We start from the raw sequence: 23,852 nt of genomic DNA on the forward strand, positions 1-23,852 counted from the left end.
GGGAGCAATGACTTGGGGGGAATGCAGGAGCATATTGTTGCACTAAGCCTACTGGCACACAGAGTGCCAAAGTGCGGGGAAGTACAACAACTCTTGGTTTATATGTATGCATTGGCATGGCAGCTCAGGGAGCTAGAGTTGGCAATATCAGTAACAGGGCAGTCCTCAGCTCCAAAAGCTACAGGGTGTAGGCAGTGGCTGCCAGCAGCACCTCTGTGTTAAGAAGTGAGCACCCCTGGTAGGTGGGAGCCAAGGCAGGTGGTGGCAGAGGCCAGGTGGAGTTTGGTTGCAGGCATACATGTGGCAATGGGGGCCATGGCCAGCTGTGGCCATGTGTGTGCATGGCTATTTGGCCCACTGCATATGGACATGGATTGACAACAACTGTGGGACAGGGCAGTAGCTTGCATTCCTCTAGCTGAAGGAGTTGGCTGCAGATACATAAACAGAAGTAAAAACCAGAGCCAAGAGCAAGGACCAGGGCTGGCCATGGGCAAACACACTACAAACTGATAGTCTTAGGCTCCAAATTGTCCTACCAGGTCATTCTACACTTTAGACAAACCTCCCCAAGGAAACCCTCCAATGAAAACGGCAAAAGTAGAGCTTTAATAATCCACGCAAACCCTGCAAAATATCAATTTACTAGATAATTTGAAAATGATGATTTTTTAATAGTTAACCTTCTTGGATTCAATAGATTAAAATGCTTTTATTTCCTAGCAAATCTAATTATTTTTATGGTTATTTTAGCTTCTCTCAGACCAGAAGTAGAGTTGAAAATAAGCCCAGCAACTTCAGACTATCATAATTTCCTAAAAAATAAAAACTCACCCTTTCTAACAATTTCTGAAGCTTCAATGTTTTCTCTTCGCGTAACTTTTCCCTTAGCTGCTGTGCTTTCATTTGTTTTTCTTCATGTTTCTTCTTAGATTCTGCAATTGTTCTATTAATACAAACAAATGGACAAGAGACATGAAATGTTTACATGATAAGGCCAGAAAAAGTGTTCTTTAGACTTCATAGTTCTTAAAGTATACAAAACTAATTTTGGCCCAACATTTCGGGAAAGCTTTGTTACTTTTCAATGGATCTGAAACTGTCCTGAAGTAATGTGTCCAAAAATGCCACGTAGCAATTTTATTTAACAGTCAAGAGTGGCTAGTTTCCTTGCTGTGAACTATTTAAAATTAATTTTCAAATGCCAGACCTTTTACGAGAGGGTGAAGAAAGTTTTTCATGCATGTGAATTCCATGCCCTGGAGGTCTAGCAGGTTCTTCTTCTACAATGTCCCCCCAGGATGTATTTTGGCGCCAAGACTCACGAGCTGTTCAGAAAAAAATACTATTATTGTTTAACTACATAGGTCTATAAAACATTTGAGAACAAACTTTTGAACACTGTACTACACACCCAATATGCATATACACAATACCTTCATAATCTGCAAGGACATCGTTCCAGTCCATGGACATACCACAGAAAGAAACACTCCCACTGCCCATGCTGGCCTAAAATGTAATAAGGGAAGTTGAAAATCAAATCTTCGAACACAATTACAACTTTAGAAAATGAACTATACATGAAAATGTTCTACCTATTGTTAATATATTCTATTTAACCAACAGTTGAAAACCAGGAAAAAGGTACCTACCAGTACAATCAAAATAATTGCCAAGTTAAAATACTACAGCCTATTCATTTTAAGAGCCTAGCAGCCATTAATAGCAGAGACAAATGAAGTAAATTTAAGAAATATATTGGCCTTATCCTATTACTACATAAATGCTAACATATACAAAGCAAATACTGAAGAACTGAAGATTGTTTGGCATTAAAATTTAATAAACCAATATGTAAAACATTTAAAGTTATTTTATTCTTTAACAAATTCCCATCATTAACATATATATCCTAAGCACTTAGTAACAGAAGGTAGTGTATCATTTGCTCATTTATTTATTTATTTATTTATTTTTAAGATGGAGTCTCACTCTGTCACCCAGGCTGGAGTGCAGTGGCACGATCTCAGCTCACTGCAACCTCCGCCTCCCGGGCTCAAACTATTCTCCTGCCTCAGCCTCCCAAGTAGCTGGTACTACAGGCACCCGCCACCACGCCCAGCTAATTTTTGTATTTTTAGTAGAGATGGGGTTTCATCATATTGGCCAGGCTGGTCTTGAACTCCTCACCTTGTGATCCACCTGATTCGGCCTCCCAAAGTGCTAGGATTACAGGCATGAGCCACCACACCCAGCCTACTTTTTGTTAATAGAATACAAAAGTAAAATACCTTAGCTTCATCTTCACTTTCTATAAATTATAATCTCAGTAATGTTGAGTTCTTACTTTATGTCAGACTCAATTTTTTAACTTTTTTTTAATAGAGACGGGGTTTTGCTATGTTGCCCAGGCTGGTCTCGAACTCCTATCCTTGACCAATCCTACCGCCTTGGCCTCCCAAAGTGCTGGGATTACAGGCATGTGGCACCACAACCGGCCCAGACTCAATTTCTTGACTGGTAAAATAAGAATAACAACTTCTAACTCGTCAACTGTATCATACATGAAAATAGTAATGGTAAAGTGCTAACAAAAGATTTGCTATTGTTTATTGTGTAAGTCTAAATTACCCTGAGAATAATAGTTATGATTACTGAACGTGATTTTTAAATAAATAATTCTAAATAGGACTAGATGGACTCCAAGTCTTTCTGGCCCAGATAATTTTGTTTCTAAATATAAATTTTGAATAGTTATGTTAAAAAGTCTAAAAGCTCACAGAAAAATCACTGTCGTTGTCAGTTTCAATGTTAATATCATTGTTTTCTTCAGCTTCAATTTCTCTAGTTAACTGTTCTTCTTCAGCAATAGCACTAGCAATGGCTTCTTCATTGGCCTTTTCTAGACGATCTGCTAGCTCTTCTTTTTTAGCAAGGACTTCTGCCATGGACTATAAAGTTAAAAACACATAAACAAAAAGAAAAATGATCACTTGACTGGAAAGTAATCATTTTTTATGTTCTAACATGAACTCAACAGTATACATAAAATTGTATTGCTCTAGAATCATAAAAGCTGGGGTTCCATACAGGCTCATCCACTTACTAGCTGTGTGCCTTAGAAGCTTCTAAAAACCAAGAACCTACTTGGTATTCCATAAAATGGAACAATAATCAATGACTTGCCTTATTTACCAGACAGCTATGTATGAGAAACTGTGAAATTATATAAATAACAGGTATTATTAATGACAAAGTGTGAATTTCATTTGAGTGCCAAAATTCAAAACAATTATAGATTGAATATACTCATTAAATATAAAACCAAAATAGTATACTATAATGGGAACATGGAAAGAATATATGCTGTCCTGGTGATGATGCTTTCTGAACATACATACACCTAACTTTAAAAAATGCATTGCAAATAATAAAAATATACATGAGATTCATTAATTAATAAATCCTCATGAGAAGCTAAAGATGTATACTAGAAACCCTAAATCAAACACTGAAATAACAAAACAAACATGTGGTTAGTAAGCCATCAAAGGTGATAAAATGAAATTATTAAAAAATTAAAAATGGAAGGAGGAACACAAGTCAGAGAAAACAAATAGTAAAATGGTGGAGTTAAACAAACTATGTCAATAATTATATTACATGTAAATGTTAACATGTAATAGGCAGAGATTATCAAACTGGATAAAAAATAAGACTGAGCTATATGTTTCCTAGAAGGAAAAAAACAGATTACAAGTAAAAGATCTATGCTAATTAAAAGAAAGCTGAAGTATTAACATCAGACACAGATTTCAGTGCAAAAAATATCACCAGGAATAAAGACGACCAATTTATAATAATAAAAGGGTCAATTCATCAAGATGACAAAACAATCCTAAATGTTTATAGACCTAACAGAACTTCAAAATATATAAGGCAAAAACCTATAGAAATGCAAAAAAATATAAACCTACTGAGAATGTAAAATGATGCAACCACTTTGGAAAGCAGTCTGACAGTTGCTCAAATGGTTAAACATAGAGTTCATATAACCCAACAATTCCACTCCTAGATATATATCCAGGAGAAATAAAAAATGTGCCCACACAAAAACTTTTACGCAAATACTTAAAGCAGTGCTATTCATAATAGCACAGTGAAAACAACCTAAATGTCCATCAACTGATGAATAAATAAAATGTGGTATATTCATTCATTCGGTGGACTACACTATTTGATCACAAAAAAGAACAAAGTACTGAGACAAACTAAGACATGAATGAACCTCTAAAATATGCTAAGAAGCCAGTCACAAATGACCACATATTACATTTCATTTCTATGAAATGTCTAAAATAGGCAAAATTATATAGAGAGAAAGCAGTGCAGTGGCAGGTGTGGGTGGAGTGAAAGGGAGTAACTGCTAATGGGCACTGGGTTTTCTTTTTAGAGTGATGAAAGAGTGCTAAAGCTGATTATGGAGAATATACTAAAAAACAACAGTAAACTTGAAACAGATGGATTGTATTATACGTAAATTATGATCTCAATACAGTCGTTAGAAAAGAAATAGATCCACAGTTACAGTCAGTGATTTCAGTACCCCTCTTTCAACTGACAGAAAAAGTAAACAAAAAACTAGTAAGGATATAGAAGACCTGAACAATACTATCAACAAAATTGATCTAGGTATTTTCTCAAAAAAAAAAATATATATATATGTTCACATAAAGTTGTACACAAAAACGTTCGTGGCATCTTTATTCATTAAAGAAAGATGTAATTCAAATGTCTTTGGGCAAGTGAATGAACAAACATTGTGTTACATGCATGCAACAGAATACTAGTAAAGTCAATGAACAGAATGAAATATTAATACACACAGCTACATGGATAAATCTCAAAATAAATATGTTGAGTGAAAGAAGTCAAGCAAAGCTTACACAATTCAATTTATATAAAACTATCATCAGAGTGAACAGGCAACCTACAGAATGGAGAAAATTCTTGCAATCTACCCATCTGACAAAGGGTTAATATCCAGAATCTATAAAGAACTTAAACAAATTTACAAGAAAAAAACAAACAACCTGGCCAGGCGTGGTGGCTCACACCTGTATCCCAGCACTTTGGGAGGCTGAGGCGGGTGGATCACGAGGTCAGGATATCGAGACCAGCCTGGCTAACATGGTGAAACCCCGTTTCTACTAAAAAATACAAAAAATTAGCCAGGCGTGGTGGCGAGTGCCTGTAGTACCAGCTACTCGGGAGGCTGAGGCAGGAGAATGGCGTGAACCTGGGAGGTGGAGCTTGCAGTGAGCCAAGACTGCACTACTGCACTCCGGCCTGGGGGACACAGTGAGACTCTGTCTCAAAAAAAAAAAAGAGAGAAAGAAAAAAACAACCCCGTCAAAAAGTGGGCAAAGGATATGAACAGACATTTCTCAAAAGAAGACATTTGTGCAGCCAACAGACACATGAAAAAATTTTCATCATCCTGCTCATCAGAGAAATGCAAATCAAAACCACATAAGATACCATCTCACACCAGTTAGAACGGCGATCATTAAAAAGTCAGGAAACAACAGATGCTGGCAAGGATGTGGAGAAATAGGAATGCTTTTACACTGTTGGTGGGAGTGTAAATTAGTTCAACTATTGTGGAAGACAGTGTGGTGATTCCTTAAGGATCTAGAACTAGAAATACCATTTGACCCAGCGATCCCATTACTAGGCATATACCCAAAGGATTATAAATCATTCTACGATAAAGACACACGCACATGTATGTTTATTGCAGCACTATTCACAATAGTAAAGACTTGGAACCAACCCAAATGTCCATCAATGATAGACTGGATTAAGAAAATGTGGCACATATATACCAGGGAATACTATGCAGCCATAAAAAAGGATGAGTTCATGTCCTTTGCAGGGACATGGATGAAGCTGGAAACCATCATTCTAAGCAAACTATCACAAGGACAGAAAACCAAACACCGCATGTTCTGACTCATAGGTGGGAGTTGAACAATGAGAACACATGGACACAGGGCGGGGAACATCACATACCTGGGCTGGTCAGGGGGTGGGGGGCTGAGGGAGGGATAGCATTAGGAAAAATACCTAAAGTAAATGACGAGTTGATGGGTGCAGCAAACCAACATGGCACATGTATACCTATGTAACAAACCTGTACATTGTGTACATGTACCCTAGAATTTAAAGTATAATTTTAAAAAAAAGAAAGAAAAGAAAAAACAGTTGTCTCATCACTACAGGAATTCTCTGTAACTCTCCACTTGGAAACTAAACAATAAGGTGCTTATCACCTTATCACCCTTGGTTTGTCAAAACAAAACAAAAAGTATTCTTAACACCTCTAAGAATACACTAATATCCACATTAAAGCAGAATTTATTTTCTTTCAAGTATGCAAATTTGACCTTCAAAATAACCAAAAGGGTTTATGACTCTGCAAGTTTATATATGTGATGAAAATAAAAATAATGAGGTAAGAATTTTTAATTATTTCATGCTTATTTAAGGATGAGAGTTTTCCTCTTTTAAAATTTGATTCTCACAGAAGCAAACTGAAAAATATACAATTTGATATACAACTGCTAAAACAAAATAAATGATCAAATTCCACCCCATACAATAAACTCACTACTTATTTGACCATAATTATGTTCAACATTTAGAAATGTTCATTACTAAAAGACACAAGATGAAAATCAATTGTTCTACCTTATTAAAAGAATCTAAACATTTGTTTTTTGTATTACTATAACCTTTATTTTCCTTTTTACCCTTAAACAACCTATATCAAGTTTCATCTCTACTGTTATTATCCCTATAAAATGTATAATTTTATCTGATACCATGTTTTGTTAAGATCTGTCAGCATTAGGCATTAAATTTTAGAAGAAATTATAGTGCACAGCAGCCTTTAAAAAGTAAAAATTAAGTAATTTTTCACAGCTTTTTATATGTGCCTATTTCTTTGGAAAGTTAGTTTTTAAACAAAGTTAGCATGATTTATTCTGGATTATCCCCAGGTCAAGTATCTTAATACTAAAATGAGCAAAAGGAAGAGATGGGTAGAAATATGTTATCATCCAAAACCATAAATCTATAAATAATCACAAATCAATGCATTTTTAGAGATTCTGGAATAGGGATGGTAAATAAATTTCATCTTAAAGACCAACTCCAAGCAAATGATAGTGGCTGTCTAAAGTACTCTGTTAAGAAAGTTTTTAAAACTAAGTCTAGCAGACACCATTTCCCATCTATCAGAATGCTAGATGTAGCATAGAAGACTTTATTGTTACTAGTTTAGATTCTTAATTCTGGGCTAAGAGCATTTGATCAAATCACATACAAACCAAATGATTTTGAACAAGTCACTTAACTCTCACAATCTCACTTTCTTCCTCTAAAAAATAAGAATCTTAACTATATCAAAAGTTTACCAAAATAATAAAATGTTAAAATGAAATAAATATATAAAAATGCTTTTAAAAGTATAAATCATACAAGTTCTTATTATTGGGGTTTATGCCTCTTAAATATACTCAGAATTCTGATAAGTTGTTCTTACCAAGTTAGCAGCACTCACATTTGAAATATCTGAAGGGTCCATTTCATTTTCTATCCTTGCTTTCTCTGCTGGAAATTTTTCTTCATTTACTTGTAAAGGAGGTGTACCAGCTTGCAGCATAACTGAAACACACTCTGTATCAATGTGGACAGCAGATATTTCAGAAGTTCGAACACAATTGTCTCGAATACTGCCAGAATTCTTCACATCATCCAATGTACTCACTGTGAACTAACAAAACATAGAGAATGAATCAGAGATAATTAAAAAATACCAACTATTCCACTTTAGAAGAAGAGATGATTTTGCTTAACCTATTAACTATGAAGAAGAGGTACTTGACTGGATGACAGAAAATTTACTCATCTTTTTTGTATGTTTCAAGTGTAACAAAAGGACAGGGACCATTAAGCACAAATTTTACTTGCATGCCTACTATGTACTGGGCACTATCCAAAGTTTTCTAAGAAATTAAGCAATTTATATCGTAATTTTCTTGTAGTAGGCCAATTTGTGATGAGTATTTTGTATCCTTCGCAAATGAAATCTAGTCACAAGTATGAGGCATTCATTCACTGTATTATACTCATACAACCAAAAGTATTCACATGGTCTTTTGCAAAGACTGTCTAATATCAAATGAGGACATTCAGCACTTTTGAAGAAATCCTGAAACCAATTTTTACAACAATATATTTGGAGGGCATTTTACACAAAAATATAAAACTTATTCTCTTCAGATAATATTAACATGATCTCAAAGTATCTTTGTTAAAAATTCATATGGTACATGAACCCAATTCTCAGATCTGAAAGAGAAAAGCATGACCTAAGGGTGAAGATTGAAAGCATGTAGTGTCTCATTATGACATTCATACACTTTAGATTTAGATATCTTCCCTATTGCCCTTTAGGAATATTTAATAACAAACCAACAGAAATGTAAATACAATATAAAAAGCAAACAGTGGCTTAGGCTAAATACATACCCATTTTTTAAAAACCTTCCAATTTAGTAGAGTCAAGCCTTTATTTTTACTTTGGACAGAGAAGAGAAACAATAGTACTGTTTTCCAATGATACTCTAAGTCAAAGAACTAAAATCTAAAATTATGAATTTAAAACTGCCATCACTTCTTAAATAAACATTAGATAAATGCTGCAGTGGCCATAAACCTCCCCCCAGTTTGATTAATTATTTATACAAATATCAAACTTGGCTAAGTCTCATAAACTACTTTAAAAATTCTACTATTGGTCAGAACTTAAAGTGTCCCAAAGTGTTGATTTTAGCATAAGCCTTATTTAAAGGATATAACATTGTTTATACTGCTATCAACATTATTTATATGTCAGTCGCCATGGTTTATAATCTTCTTGGCAATATTTATATTAGCATTACTTATGTGTACACTACTCAATCCCACTTATTAAAAAACTCAGTATCATTTTTATAACAAAATCAAAGCTAAACTATGAAGTAAAGACATTAATATGCTAATTCCATCTTTAGAATGACAGTGAAGAAAACAAATATCATTAACTTGGCTGCCATCAGCAGTGAACTTTTATACTGAAAAATTTTAGCAATAGTTTACTTGTCAAAAAGTTCTATGTACAGATTATTCCTGAAATCTCAATAGCATATAGGTTTATTCACTACACACACTGCATAATTTTTATACTAAGTTATATTTTTAGCTGAACACAGCAAAAATGCTAGCTGTTGGTTAAGTATTATAAAAAGTAGTTTATTCACTAAGTATCTCTAATGCAGCTTACAACATTAAAGAGTTTCCTAAAGTTACATCCAACAAATGTATACCAATTACTTCCTATGCATTTAGGACTCTTCCATATTGTTAGAAATTAAAAAGCAACATAAAATACTGCCCAAAAGGAATCTGCAATCTCACACAGGCATAAAACCAATACACATTAAAGAGTTTATAGATCAGAAACAATGTTAACAGTCATTCTCATCAGTAAAGGAAGATAAGGAATTTGAGGAGCATTTCCAGCTGAAAAAATCCTACAGGTAAAAAGAGAGAGAATTTTAAAAAGCAGATGTTATTCTGGACCAAAGATATTACAACCATTTTACAACTGATCTATTTAGTTCCTGTAGTATGATATTTAAAAAAAAGCTCCTATATTTCATTAGTCATTTTACATAAAATTACACCAACGGAACTGAACCTTTATATAAACAAATACCTAAAAGTATAAACTAGTTCATCAAATAAGTAAAATAAACATCAACTCAACTCACAGAATACTGGGAATATTAACTTTAAGGAATTATGTTAAATATTATTAGCAAATTACACTCAATTTTCAGTAAGTAGAATAAGTTCAAATTTTAACACTGCAAATGAGGCACAAAGACATCACCTTAACCAAGTACTCAAAGTTAATAACAAACCTAACCAAACTGATACCATATGCCTCTAGATGTGACACTAAGGACAATCACTTTATTCCTATCAAAAATGCATAAGCTAAACTGAATTATGGACAAAGGACGATGTACAAAAAAAAACCCTACAATGTATTCTTCAAAACTATTAATGTCATGAAAGACAAAGACAGGTGGAGGAACTATATCCAATGAAAGATATTAAAGAAACATACTAAATGAACTGAGTAATTCCACACTGGATCCTGGAGGAAATTCTATTTAAAAAAATTATTGGGAAAACTAAAACACTTTAAATATAGACTATAAATTAAATAATACATAGATATCAAATTCTCCGAATTTTATAATTGTAATATGGTTATATAAATAAATGTCTTTGTTCTTTGGAGATCCATGCTCTAGGATTTAAAGGTGAATGCTTATGATGTTTGCACATTACTCTCAAATGTTAAGCATTTAACATGTATGTGTAATATGTAACAAGAGAAAAGAAAAAATGTGGCAAATGTTAATTTGTGAATGTAGGTGAACAGTATGGGAGGAGTTCGTTGTTCTATTCTTGCCACTTTTCTATAGGTCTATAGACCTGAAAATTTTCACACTAAGTTAAAAAATGAAGTACAAAACTAAGACATTCCAGTACACATGTACACATACACCTTTGAAAAAGACAGTAAAAGGATTTTCAGAATGTACTACCTGGGTTTTTTCGGCAAGAGGATGGTCACAAGAGTGTAATGAGTCTTTGGGATGAGATTCTATAGTATTAGAAGTTCCACCTCCAACAAATTGACCTTTCTGTATGCTTTCATCAGGTAAAAGACATACATTTTCTTTATCACTGTCATCCTTTGATCTTGTGGCTTCTGTTGCCAATGAAACTTTTGGCATCACTGCTGTTGATCGAGAACGAATAGGCCTTCCTCTCTGAACGGTCTCCCATCCTTCAGCATCTTTCCGTTCTATGCAATTAAAGTAAAAAACAAATCAAGATTTATTTAGATGATAAAAATATTTGGAAACTCATAGAATAAAAACATTTTCCAATTTAATTCCCAACAAATATAACTAATATACAAACATGAGAGTATTATACAAAATGTATATTTGTATATACATATTTAAATAAATGTATGTATAATTATTCCTACTTTACAAATGACAAAACTGAAATTCAGATTAAGGCTGACCTAAGGCCAGTGAGTAATAATAAATATTTAAATAGTGAATACTATGTGTGAGCACTGTTTTAAGTGCTTTACATATAATATCTCTTTTAATCTTCACAATAATCCTGTAAGATCAGTATTATCATACCCATTTAAGCAATGAGGAAACTGAGACAAAGAGAAATTAAGTAATTTATCCCAGATCACGCACAGAGTAAAGGTAATGCCAAAATGCTAGTCTAGGTACATTGGTTCTGGTGTCCATCCCAACGGCCATATAAAAACTGTCTCTTCATCTTTCAGAATCTAAACATCTACCTCCAAAGTCCAAGTTCTTTCCTCTGTCCCAGCACCAACAGCATACCTTGATTTAAACAAACTATTTTTAGGATAAAATTATAGGATATTAATTGATAGCACCCAGAGGATCTAGTCTAATATTTCACCACATATACATGGAAACTAAGGGCCTACGTTCAAAGCCACACCAAAATAGCCTAAAAAAAATCACAAAAAATAGCCTAAAATAAATAAGAATCTTTCTCTAAAATATGACAATGTTGAGGTATTTATATGTATAGTGGTGCTTATAGCCCCAATTGTAAATTTTTATTGGCTAATTACAGTCTTTCAAAGCCAATATAAAGAATTCCAGTTCTGGCCAAAATGAAATAACCATTCCTTCATTTCGGGCCCTCCATCTTACAATTAAAAACCCTAGATAAAACACATCAAGCACTGGAAGACTCTGAGAGATAGACTACAGTAGACTACCTTGGGATTTGGGGGACTTGAAAAGTAGCAAACTGGTGAGTTCCCTGGGTTTCCTTACTGCCTCCTATGTATTCCAGACAGGATGCTTCAACAGTCTCCAAAAATATCAATAGGCAAAGACAAAATAGGCATCAAGAAATGCCTCTTTTGCCAAGACAAAGCACAGAAAAAAGGGTGGCCTAACAAAACAGAAAATCTCTTTAGCAATATCCACTCTACTGCAGCCAAACACCAGTGGAACCCCTGTTCCCCATGGTTTCAGTAGGGGTAAACTGGGAGCTTAACTTCCATCTCCCACCTAACAGAAATAGATGATACTCCAATTCCCCTATCCAAGTAGCATCAGTAGGGCCCAATAGTGAACAGAGTCTCCTCTCACTAGCTCTCACCCTCACCCAGTATCAGCAGGGCCCTATAGAAAGCTGAGCTTCTGCTATCACCAGCATCAATGAGGCAGAAAAAGTAGTGGGAGGCAGAAAAAGTAGTGGGGGGCAGATTTGTTTGACACTGGGATTCCCCCTTTCCTTTTCCTTATGTCAGCAGAACCCAGCAGGGAGCCAGGATCCCACCCCAACCTACAATAACAAGATGATATGAGTCAGTCCTGCTTCCACTTCTCCCCTCCTTAGTGTGAGGGTGGCCAAGCAGGGAGCTGAGCTTATAAAACCGGTAGGAGGAAAGGAAGAAATGCAAGTTGGTTTGATACTTTTGCTGCAAAGGTATCACAAGACCAAGAACAATCTCAGAACCTGTGAGACAATATTTGAGTTACTAGAGCTCAAGAAGGAGAGTACAGGAAAAAGAAATACTTTTCAATACTGAAAAAGTATTGAAAAAATAATGGCTGAAAAATTCCTAAATTTAGTGAAACAGAGAAAACTATGAATTCAAGAAAGTAAGTGAATCCCAAATATGATAAACCCAGAAAAGTCCATAGTAAGACACATCATAATTAAAGCTCTCAAAACTAAAGACAAAGAAAAATCATAATTAAACCTCTGAAAACTAAATACACACAAAAAAATATTGAAAGCAGTCAGAAGACATACTACCTATAGAGAAACACCAATTCAAATCACAGCAGATTCCTCATCTGAAACAATGGAAGCCAAGAGGAAGCGGCACATTTATCAAGGGACTGAAAGAACTGCCCATTGTGAATTTTATTAATATATGTGGTGAACATATCCTTCAGAATGAAAGGAAAATAAAGGCATTCACAGATAAAAGAAAAACTAAGAGAATAAATCACTAGCAAAACTACCTTTAATAAATGGCTAAAGAAAGTTCCCAAAAGAGAAATGAAATTTAACGAAAGAAGGTTTGAGGCCAGGCGTGGTGGCACATGCCTGTAATCCCAGCACTTTAGGAGGCCAAGGCGGGTGGATCACCTGAGGTCAGAAGTTCATGACCAGCCTAACATGGTGAAACCCCATCTCTACTAAATACAAAAAAATTAGCCAGGCATGGTGGCACATGCCTGTAATCCGAGCTACTTGGGAGACTGAGACAGAAGAATCGCTTGGACCTGGGATGTGGAGGTTGCAGTGAGCTGAGATCGCACCATGGCATTCCAGCCAGGGCAACAAGAGCAAAACTCCATCTCAAAAAAGTAAATAAATAAATAAATAAATAATCAAAGAAGGTTTGAAACTTCAAAAAGGAAAGAACATTGCAATGGTTAAAAATGGAGGTAAATACAAGTTGCTCCTCAACTTACAATGTGGTCACAACCTGATAAACTCATACACAGTAAGTTTGAAATATCAAATCAAAAATGGATTTAATACACTTACCCTACCAAACATAACTAGCCTAGACTACCTTAAATATGCTGAGAACACTAAGAGCCTACAGTTGGGCAAAATCATCTAATACAAAGCCTATTTTATAATAGAGTGTTAAATAACTCATGTAATTTAATGAATACTATACTGATAGTGAAAAACACTTTCAGCTGTTGGGTAAGATTCAGCATGGATACTCAACATATAGTTTCTATTGAATGCATATTGCTATCACAGCATCATAAAGTTGAAAAGTCATAAGTTGGGACTCATCTGTATAATTACCCTTCTCATGAATTTTCTGAATCATCTTTCATAGTAATGCAAAATTGTATCACCAACTGAAGTAGTGCTCGATGTATACAGATAAAATATTTGAGATAATTATATTTTAAAAATGGAGAGAGTTAAGGAAACCAATTAAAAGGTAAGGTTTCTAAATTTCACTCACAGTGGTGTATGCCAATATCAGTAAACTGTGATAAATTACGTATGTATAATGTTATACCTAAAGTAACCACTAAGGAACCTATACAAATCAATATTGTTTAAAATACTATGAGTAGATCAAAAGAGAATCAAAAAAACTTTCAAGTACCCCATAGACAGGCAAGAAATGCAAAGCAGTTCAAAGACAGAAAACATAAATAATAAAATGAACAGATTTATCAATAATTACATTAAATGTAAATGTTCTAAATATCCAAATTAAATCACACAGGCTGGGACTCTATAAACTCTTTAATTATTTAAACACATAAGTGTGAGTGTATGTGTGTGTGTGTGTGTGTGTGTGTATGTATATACATATATACTTATATACCTATAGTTTAAGTATGTTTTTAAGAATTAGTTTAAGTACATTTTTAAGTATATACATATGTATGTGTGGTCAAGCAGGGAGCTCAGCTTACAAAACCAGTACGTAAGTATATACTTAGATATGCATATACTTAAAAACACACTTAAACTATATGTTATCTAAAAGCAACTCATCTAAATACAAAACACAGGTAGGCTGAAAGCAAAAGAATAGAAAAGATATACCATGCAAACATTAATAAATCAGGAGAGGGTAAGTAATAGAGAATCCTAAACAAAGAAAATTACTAAGGACAAAAAATACATTGGATAATGATAAAAAGTATCATTCCATAATGAACACAAAACATTATAGGATATAGGATATAGGATACATTCCTAAATGTATAAATACCAAACAAATGAAACTGAAGATACATTGTGGAAAAACAGCAACTGGCAGAACTATTGACATAAAATCAGCAAATGTATTAATATAAAAGAAATGAATAAGATCAACCAACAGAAAATGACATATATACAAAAATCTATCCAACAACAGTGAAAAAAAATTTCAAATGCTCACAGAACATTAACCATGATAAACCATATCTGAGGCATAAAATAAACTTCTACAAGTATAAAATAACTGACATCACACAAAGTATGTTCACAATAGGAATTAAACAGGAACATTACTACAGATCTTCCACCCATTAAAAGTATAAGAAAGGAATACTACAAACAACTTTATGCCAATAAATTCAATGACATGGAATAAATGGATCAATCCCACCAAAACCACTAGCTACTAAAATTCAACAAAGATAAAATAGACAATCTGAATAGCCCTATAACTGTTAAAGAAACTCAATATACAATTTAAAAGAAAGAAGTTTCTCTCAACCCAGATGGTTTCTCTGGCAAATTCAACTAAAAACTTTTTAAAAGATTCACACTAGTTCTATGCAAGCTATTCCATAAAATAGGAGATAAGGAAATACATTTCAAGTTATCCAAAGCTAATATTGTTACTCTGCTAAAAAAAAAATTACACAGTACAAAAAAATTAAATGACTTACCAAAATCTCTCATGAACTGAGATGCAAACATTTTCAACAAAATAATAGTATATAAAATATACCAATATATAAACAATTATAAGCTATGACCAAGTGAAATTTATTTCAGATATGCCATCCCAGTTCACCATTCAAAAACCAATCAACGGGGGATCTTCGACCAACATGGGTGAATAGGAACAGCTCCAGTCTGCAGCTCCTAGCGTGACCGACGCAGAAGAAAGGATTTCTGCATTTCCAACTGAGGTACCTTGTTCATCCCATTGGGACTGGTTGGACAGTAGGCACCCACAAAAGGCGAGCCGAAGCAGGGCTGGGTGCCGCCTCACCCGGGAAATACAAGGGATCCAGGGATTTCCCTTTCCTAGCCAAGGCAAGCCGTGACAGACTGTACCTGGAAAAATGGGAAACTCCCAACCAAATACTGCGCTTTTCCCATGGTCTTAGCAACTGGAAGACCAAAAGATTCTCTCCCGTGCCTGGCTCGGCAGGTCTCACGCCCATGGAGCCTCACTCACTACTAGCGCAGCAGTCTGAGATCCACCTGTGAGGCTACAGTCGGGCAGGGGGAGGGGCGTCCGCCATTGCTGAGGCTTGAGGAGGTAAACAAAGTAGTCGGGAAGCTCGAACCAGGTGGAGACCACAGCAGCTCAGCAAGGCCTACTGCCTCTATAGACTCCACCTCTGTGGCCAGAGCATAGCTGAACAAAAGGCAGCAGAAACTTCTGCAGACTTAGACGTCCAGGTTTGACAGCTCTAAAGAGAGTAGTGGTTCTCCCAGCATGGCATTTGAGCTCAGAGAACAGACAGACTGCCTCCTCAAGTGGGTCCCTAACGCCCAAGTAGCCTAACTGGAAGATACCTCCCTGTAGGGGCCAACAGACACCTCATGCAGGTGAGTGCCCTTCTGGGACAAAGCTTCCAGAGGAAGGATCAGGCAGCAATACTTGCTGTTCTGCAGCCTCCACTGGTGATACCCAGGCAAACAGGTTCTGGAGGGAACTTCCAGCAAACTCCAACAGACCGGCAGCTGAGGGACTTGACTGTCAGAAGGAAAACTAACAAACACAAAGGAATAGCATCAACATCAACAAAAAGGACATCTACACCAAAACCCCATCTGTAGGTCACCAACATCAAAGATCAAAGGTAGATAAAACCACAAAGATGGGGAGAAACCAGAGCAGAAAAGCTGAAAATTCTAAAAACCAGAGCGCCTCTTCTCCTCCAAAGGATCACAGCTCCCCGCCAGCAACGGAACAGAGCTGGATGGAGGATGACTTTGACGAGTTGACAGAAGTAGGCTTCAGAAGGCCAGTAATAACAAACTTCTCCAAACTAAAGGAGCATGTTCTAACCCAACATAAGGAAGCTAAAAACATTGAAAAAAGGTTACACGAATGCCTAACTAGAATGAACAGTGGAGAGAAGACTTTAAATGACCTGATAGAACTGAAAACCATGGCAAGAGAACTTCGTGATGCATGCACAAGCTTCAATAGCGGATTCGATCAAGTGGAAGAAAGGATATCAGTGATTGAAGATCGAATTAATAAAATGAAAGGAGAAGACAAGATTAGAGAAAAAAGAGTAAAAATAAACGAACAAAGCCTCCAAGGAATATGGGACTATGTGAAAAGACCAAATTTACGTATGACTGGTGTACCTGAAAGAGATGGGGAGAATGGAACCAAGTTGGAAAACACTCTTCAGGATATTATCCAGGAGAACTTCCCCAACCTAGCAAGACAGGCCAACATTCAACTTCAGGAACTACAGAGAATACCATGAACATACTCCTTGAGAAGAGAAACCCCAAGACACATAATTGTCAGATTCATCAAGGTTGAAATGAAGGAAAAAGTGTTAAGGGCAGCCAGAGAGAAAGGTAGGGTTACCCACAAAGGGAAGCCCATCAGACTAACAGTGGATCTCTCGGCAGAAACCCTACAATCCAGAAGACAGTGGGGGTCAATATTCAACATTATTAAACAAAAAATTTTCAACCCAGAATTTCATATCCAGCCAAACTAAGCTTCATAAGTGAAGGAGAAATAAAATACTTCACAGACAAGCAAATGCTAAGAGATTTTCTCACCACGAGGCCTGCCCTAAAAGAGCTCCTGAAGGAAGCACTGAACATGGAAAAGAACAACCAGTACCAGCCACTGCAAAAACATACCAAATGGTAAAAACCATGGATAGTAGGAAGAAACTGCATCAATTCACGGGCAAAATAACCAGTTAACATCATAATGACAGGATCAAATTCACACATAACAATATTAACCTTAAATGTAAATGTGCTAAATGCCCCTATTAAAAGACACAGACTGGCAAATTGGATAGAGTCAAGACCCATCAGTGTGCTGTATGCAGGAGACCCATCTCATGTGCAGAGACACACACAGGCTCAAAATAAAGGGATGGAGGAAAATCTACCAAGCAAATGGAAAGCAAAAAAAAAAAACAGGGGTTGCAATCCTAGTCTCTGATAAAACAGGCTTTAAACCAACGAAGATCAAAAGAGACAAAGAAGGCCATTACATACTAGTAAAGGGATCAATTCAACAAGAAGAGCTAACTATCCTAAATATATATGCACCCAATACACTCAGATTCATAAAGCAAGGCCTTAGAGACCTACAAAGACACTTAGACTTCCACACAATAATAATGGGAGACTTTAATACCCCACTATCCACATTAGACAGATCAATGAGACAGAAGGTTAGCAAAGATATCCAAGACTTGAACTCAGCTCTGCACCAAGCAGACCTAATAAACATCTACAGAACTCTCCAACCCAAATCAACAGAACATACATTCTTCTCAGCACCACATAGCACTTATTCTAAAACTGACCACATAATTGGAAGTAAAGCACTCCTCAGCAAATGTAAAAGGATAAAAATCACAACAAACTGTCTCTCAGACCACAGTGCAATCAAACTAGAACTCAGGATTAAGAAACTCACTCAAAACCTCACAACTACATGGAAACAGAACAACGTGCTCCTGAATGACTACTGGGTACATAACGAAATAAAGGCAGAAACAAAGATGTTCTTTGAAACCAAGCAGAACAAAGACACGACGTACCAGAATCTCTGGGACACATTTAAAGCAGTGTGTAAAGGGAAAGTTATAGCACTAAATGCCCACAAGAGAAAGCAGGAAAGATCTAAAATTGACACCCTAACATCTCAATTAAAAGAACTAGAGAAGCAAGAGCAAACACATTCAAAAGCTAGCAGAAGGCAAGAAATAACTAAGATCAGAGCAGAACTGAAGGGGACAGAGACACAAAAAATCCTTCAAAAAATACATGAATCCAAGAGGTGTTTTTTTGAAAAGATCAACCAAATTGATAGACCACTAGCAAGACTAACAAAGAAGAAAAGAGAGAAGAATCAAATAGACACAATAAAAAATGATAAAGGGGATATCACCACAAATCCCAAAGAAATACAAACTACCATCAGAGAATACTATAAACACCTCTACGCAAATAAACTAGAAAATCTAGAAGAAATGGATAAATTCCTGGACACATACGCCCTCCCAAGACTAAACTGGGAAGAAATCGAATCTCTGAATAGACCAACAACAGGTTCTGAAATTGAGGCAATAATTAACAGCCTACCAACCAACAAAAACCCAAGACCAGACAGATTCACAGCCAACTTCTACCAGAGGTACAAATAGGAGATGGTATCATTCCTTCTGAAACTATTCCAATCAATAGAAAAAAAGGGAATCCTCCCTAACTCATTTTATGAGGCCAGCATCATCCTGATACGAAAGCCTGACAGAGACACAAAAACAAAAAAAGAGAATTTTAGACCAATCTCCCTGATGGACATTGATGCGAAAATCCTCAATAAAATACTGGCAAACCGAATCCAGCAGCACATCAAAAAGCTTATCCACCACCATCAAGGTGGCTTCATCCCTGGGATGCAAGGCTGGTTCAACATACACAAATCAATAAATGTAATCCATTATATAAACAGAAAAAAAGACAAAAACCACAATTATCTCAATAGATACAGAAAAGGCCTTTGACAAAATTCAACAGCACTTCATGCTAAAAACTCTCAATAAACTAGGTATTGATGGGATGTATCTCAAAATCATAAGAGCTATTTATGACAAACACACAGGCAATATCTCACTGAATGGGCAAAAACTGGAAGCATTCCCTTTGAAAACGGGCACAAGACAAGGATGCTCTTTCTCACCACTCCTACTCAACACAGTGTTGGAAGTTCTGGCCAGGGCAATCAGGCAAGAGAAAGAAATAAAGGGTATTCAGTTAGGAAAAGAGGAAGTCAAATTGTCCCTGTTTGCAGATGACATGATTGTATATTTAAAAAACCCATCGTCTCTGCCCAAAATCTCCTTAACCTGATAAGCAACTTCAGTAAAGCCTCAGGATATAAAATCAAGGTGCAAAAACCACAGGCATTCCTATACACCAATAACAGACAAACAGAGAGCCAAATCATGAGTGAACTCCCTTTCACAATTGCTTCAAAGAGAATAAAATACCTAGGAATCCAACTTACAAGGGATGTGAAGGACCTCTTCAAGGAGAACCACAAACCACTATTCAACGAAATAAAAGAGGACACAAACAAATGGGAGAACATTCCATGCTCATGGATAGGAAGAATCAATATTGTGAAAATGGCCATACTGCCCAAGGTAATTTACAGACTCAATGCCATCCCCATCAAGCTACCAATGACTTTCTTTACAGAATTGGAAAAAACTACTTTAAAGTTCATATGGAACCAAGAAAGAGCCCGCATTGTCAAGACAATCCTATGCAAAAAGAACAAAGCTGGAGGCAACACACTACCTGACTTCAAACTATACTACAAGGCTACAGTAACCAAAACAGCATGGTACCGGTACCAAAACAGATATATAGACCAATGGAACAGAACAGAGGCCTCAGAAATAACACCACACATCTACAACCATCTGACCTTTGACAAACCTGACAAAAACAAGAAATGGGGAAAGGATTCCCTATTTCATAAACGGTGCTGGGAAAACTGGCTCGCCATGTGTAGAAAGCTGAAACTGGATCTCTTCCTTACACCTTATACAAAAATTAATTCAAGATGGATTAAAGACTTAAATGTTAGACCTAAAACCATAAAAACTCTAGAAGAAAACCTAGGCAATACCATTCAGGACATAAACATGGGCAAAGACTTCATGACTAAAACACCAAAAGCAATGGCAACAAAAGACAAAATTGACAAATGGGATCTAATTAAACTAAAGAGCTTCTGCACAGCAGAAGAAACCACCATCAGAGTGAACAGGCATCCTACAGAATGGGAGAAAATTTTTGCAATCTACTCATCTGACAAAGGGCTAATATCTAGAATCTACAAAGAACTTAAACAAATTTACAAGAAAAAAACAACCCCATCAAAGAGTGGGCAAAGGATATGAACACAGACACTTCTCAAAAGAAAACATTTATTCAGCCAACAGACACATGAATAAATGCTCATCATCACTGATCATCAGAGAAATGCAAATCAAAACCACATAAGATACCATCTCACACCAGTTAGAATGGCGATCATTAAAAAGTCAGGAACAACAGATGCTGGCAAGGACATGGAAAAACAGGAATGCTTTTACACTGTTGGTGGGAGTGTAAATTAGTTCAACCACTGTGGAAGACAGTGTGGCAATTCCTCAAGGATCTAGAACTAGAAATACCACTTGCCCAGCAATCCCATTACTGGGTATATACCCAAAGGATTAGAAATCATGCTACTATAAAGACATATGCACACGTATGTTTATTGTGGCACTATTCACAATAGCAAAGACTTGGAATCAATCTAAATGTCAATCAATGATAGACTGGATTAAGAAAATGTGGCACATATACACCATGGAATACTATGAGCTATAAAAAAGGATGAGTTCATGTCCTTTGTAAGGACATGGATGAAGCTGGAAACCATCATTCTCAGCAAACTATCACAAGGACAGAAACCAAACACTGCATGTTCTCACTCATAGGTGGGAACTGAACAATGCGAACACCTGGACACAGGGTGGGGAACATCACACACTGGGGCCTGTCGTGGGGTGAGGGACTGTGGGAGGGATAGCATTAGGAAAAATACCTAATGCAAATAACAAGTTGATGGGTGCAGTACACCAACATGGCACATGTATACCTGTGTAACAAACCTGCACGTTGTGCACATGTACCCTAGAACTTAAAGTATAATAATATTAAAAAAAAAATCAATGGGCTGAGTACGGTGGCTCATGCCTGTAATCCCAGCACTTTGGGAGACCTAGGTGGGCGGATCACAAGGTGAGGAGTTCGAGACTAGCCTGGCCAACATGGTTAAACCACGTGTCTACTAAAGACACAAAAATTAGCTGGGCGTGGTGGTGCATGCCTGTTATCCCAGCTACTCGGGAGGCTGAGGCAGGAGAATCACTTGAACCCAAGAGGCAGAGGTTGCAGTGAGCTGAGATCATACCATTGCACTCCAGCCTGGGTGACAGGGCAAGACTCTGTCTCAAAAAAAAAAAAAAAAATAAAATCAATCAATGTAATTCACCACTGTCAATAGGCTAAACAACAAAAATCATCAGATCATATCAACTGATACAGGAAAAGCATTTCACAAAATCCAACATCCACTCATAATAAAAATTTGCATTAAATCATAATAGAGGGTAACTTCCTCAACTTGATAAAGAACATCCATAAAAATACCTACAGCTAACATAATACTTAGTGGTGCAAAACTGCTTTCCTCCCAGATCTGGAACAAGGGAAAGGTGTCTCCTATCACCATGCTTATTCAATAGCTTGTTCAATATAGTACTGAACATTCTAGACAGTGCCACAAAAAACAAAACAAAACAAAATCATAGGAAAAAAGACATACAGACAGGAAAGGAAGAAATAAAACTGTCCCTATTTTTAGATGACATAATAGAAAATCCCAGAGAATACACATAAAAACTCCAAGAATTATATGGGTTCAGTAAAGTTGCAGGATACAAGACCAACACTCTAAATGTCCATTGCATTTCTATATACTAAATGTGTGGAAATTAAATTTAAAACTTATAATCGCAAAAAGAAAATGAAATAGTTATAAGTCCAACAAAAAAGTACAGAATGTCTATCTTGAAAATTATAAAATGCTGATGAAAGAAACAGAAGAAGGCCTAAAGAAATAGAGGGACATTCCATGTTCATAGGCTGCAAGATTCAGCATAGTAAAGATACTCTCTCTAAATTGATTAACTCTCTCTAAATTGATCTATCATTGTAATTGTTCTATAAACTCCCAGTAACATTTTTGATGTAAATAAGTTTATTCCAAAAATGTATATAGAAAGACAAAGGACCTAAAATAGCTAAAAACAATTTTGAAAAAGAAAAGAAGCAATCACTCTACCCAATATTAAGGCTTACCACAGAGTTAATCAAGTCAGTATAGAATTGATGGAACAACAAACATATAGTCAATGAAACACAATATAGAACCCAGAAATACACCCACGCTTATATGGCCAGCTAATTTTTTATAAAATTGCAAATGCAATTCAACAGAGAAAGAAAAGAATTTTTCTTTTATTTATTTATTTTTAGACAAGGTCTCACTCTCTCCCAAAGGCTGGAATGCGGCGATCCTCCAGAGCAGCTGGGACCACAAACACATGCCACCACACCCAGCTAATTTTTTACTTTTAGTAAAGGCAAGGTCTCACTATGTTGCCCAGGCTGGACGTGAACCTCTAGACTCAAGCAATCCTCCTGGGTTGGCCTCCCATAGTGCTGGGATTACAGGTGAGCCACCAAGCCTGGCCAAGAATTTTCAACAAACTGGTGGAGTAAATGGACATCCATAGGCAAAAAATGAACCTTCACTTAAAACGCACACTTTATACAAAAATTAACTTAAAATGGATCACAGATTTAGTAATAAAATTTTAAACTATCAACTTCCAGGCAATGTAAGAGAAAAACCTTCAGAATCTATGGGTAGACAATGAATTCTTAGACTTGATGACAAAAGCATGATCTATTAAAAAAAAACTAATCAATCATACTTCATCAAAATTGAAACTTCTGCTGTGCAAAACACCCTGTGAAGAAAAGGACAGACTGGTAGAAAATATCCAACACAACAC

At 36.0% G+C, this 23,852-nt stretch overlaps 1 protein-coding gene across 13 annotated transcripts in view; it reads right to left on the bottom strand.

Annotated features, from left to right (window-relative positions):
* SCAPER (S-phase cyclin A associated protein in the ER) overlaps nucleotides 1-23,852 on the bottom strand; it is a 556,007-nt gene that overhangs the window by 416,235 nt on the left and 115,920 nt on the right. For 9 of the 13 annotated variants that reach the window (XM_063699058.1, XM_063699055.1, XM_063699054.1 and 6 more), the window contains 6 exons: nucleotides 10,734-10,996; nucleotides 7,613-7,843; nucleotides 2,784-2,954; nucleotides 1,437-1,512; nucleotides 1,211-1,328; nucleotides 835-946 (listed from right to left, as the gene is read on the bottom strand). In XM_063699058.1, the coding sequence (XP_063555128.1) occupies nucleotides 835-946; nucleotides 1,211-1,328; nucleotides 1,437-1,512; nucleotides 2,784-2,954; nucleotides 7,613-7,843; nucleotides 10,734-10,996 (971 nt within the window). The remainder of the gene's footprint in view (nucleotides 1-834; nucleotides 947-1,210; nucleotides 1,329-1,436; nucleotides 1,513-2,783; nucleotides 2,955-7,612; nucleotides 7,844-10,733; nucleotides 10,997-23,852) is intronic. The other 4 variants (XM_063699056.1, XM_063699057.1, XM_055363858.2 and 1 more) reach the window with 1 other exon arrangement.

The sequence above is a fragment of the Gorilla gorilla genome, chromosome 16, assembly GCF_029281585.2.
Source record: "Gorilla gorilla gorilla isolate KB3781 chromosome 16, NHGRI_mGorGor1-v2.1_pri, whole genome shotgun sequence".
Taxonomy (NCBI): domain Eukaryota; kingdom Metazoa; phylum Chordata; class Mammalia; order Primates; family Hominidae; genus Gorilla; species Gorilla gorilla.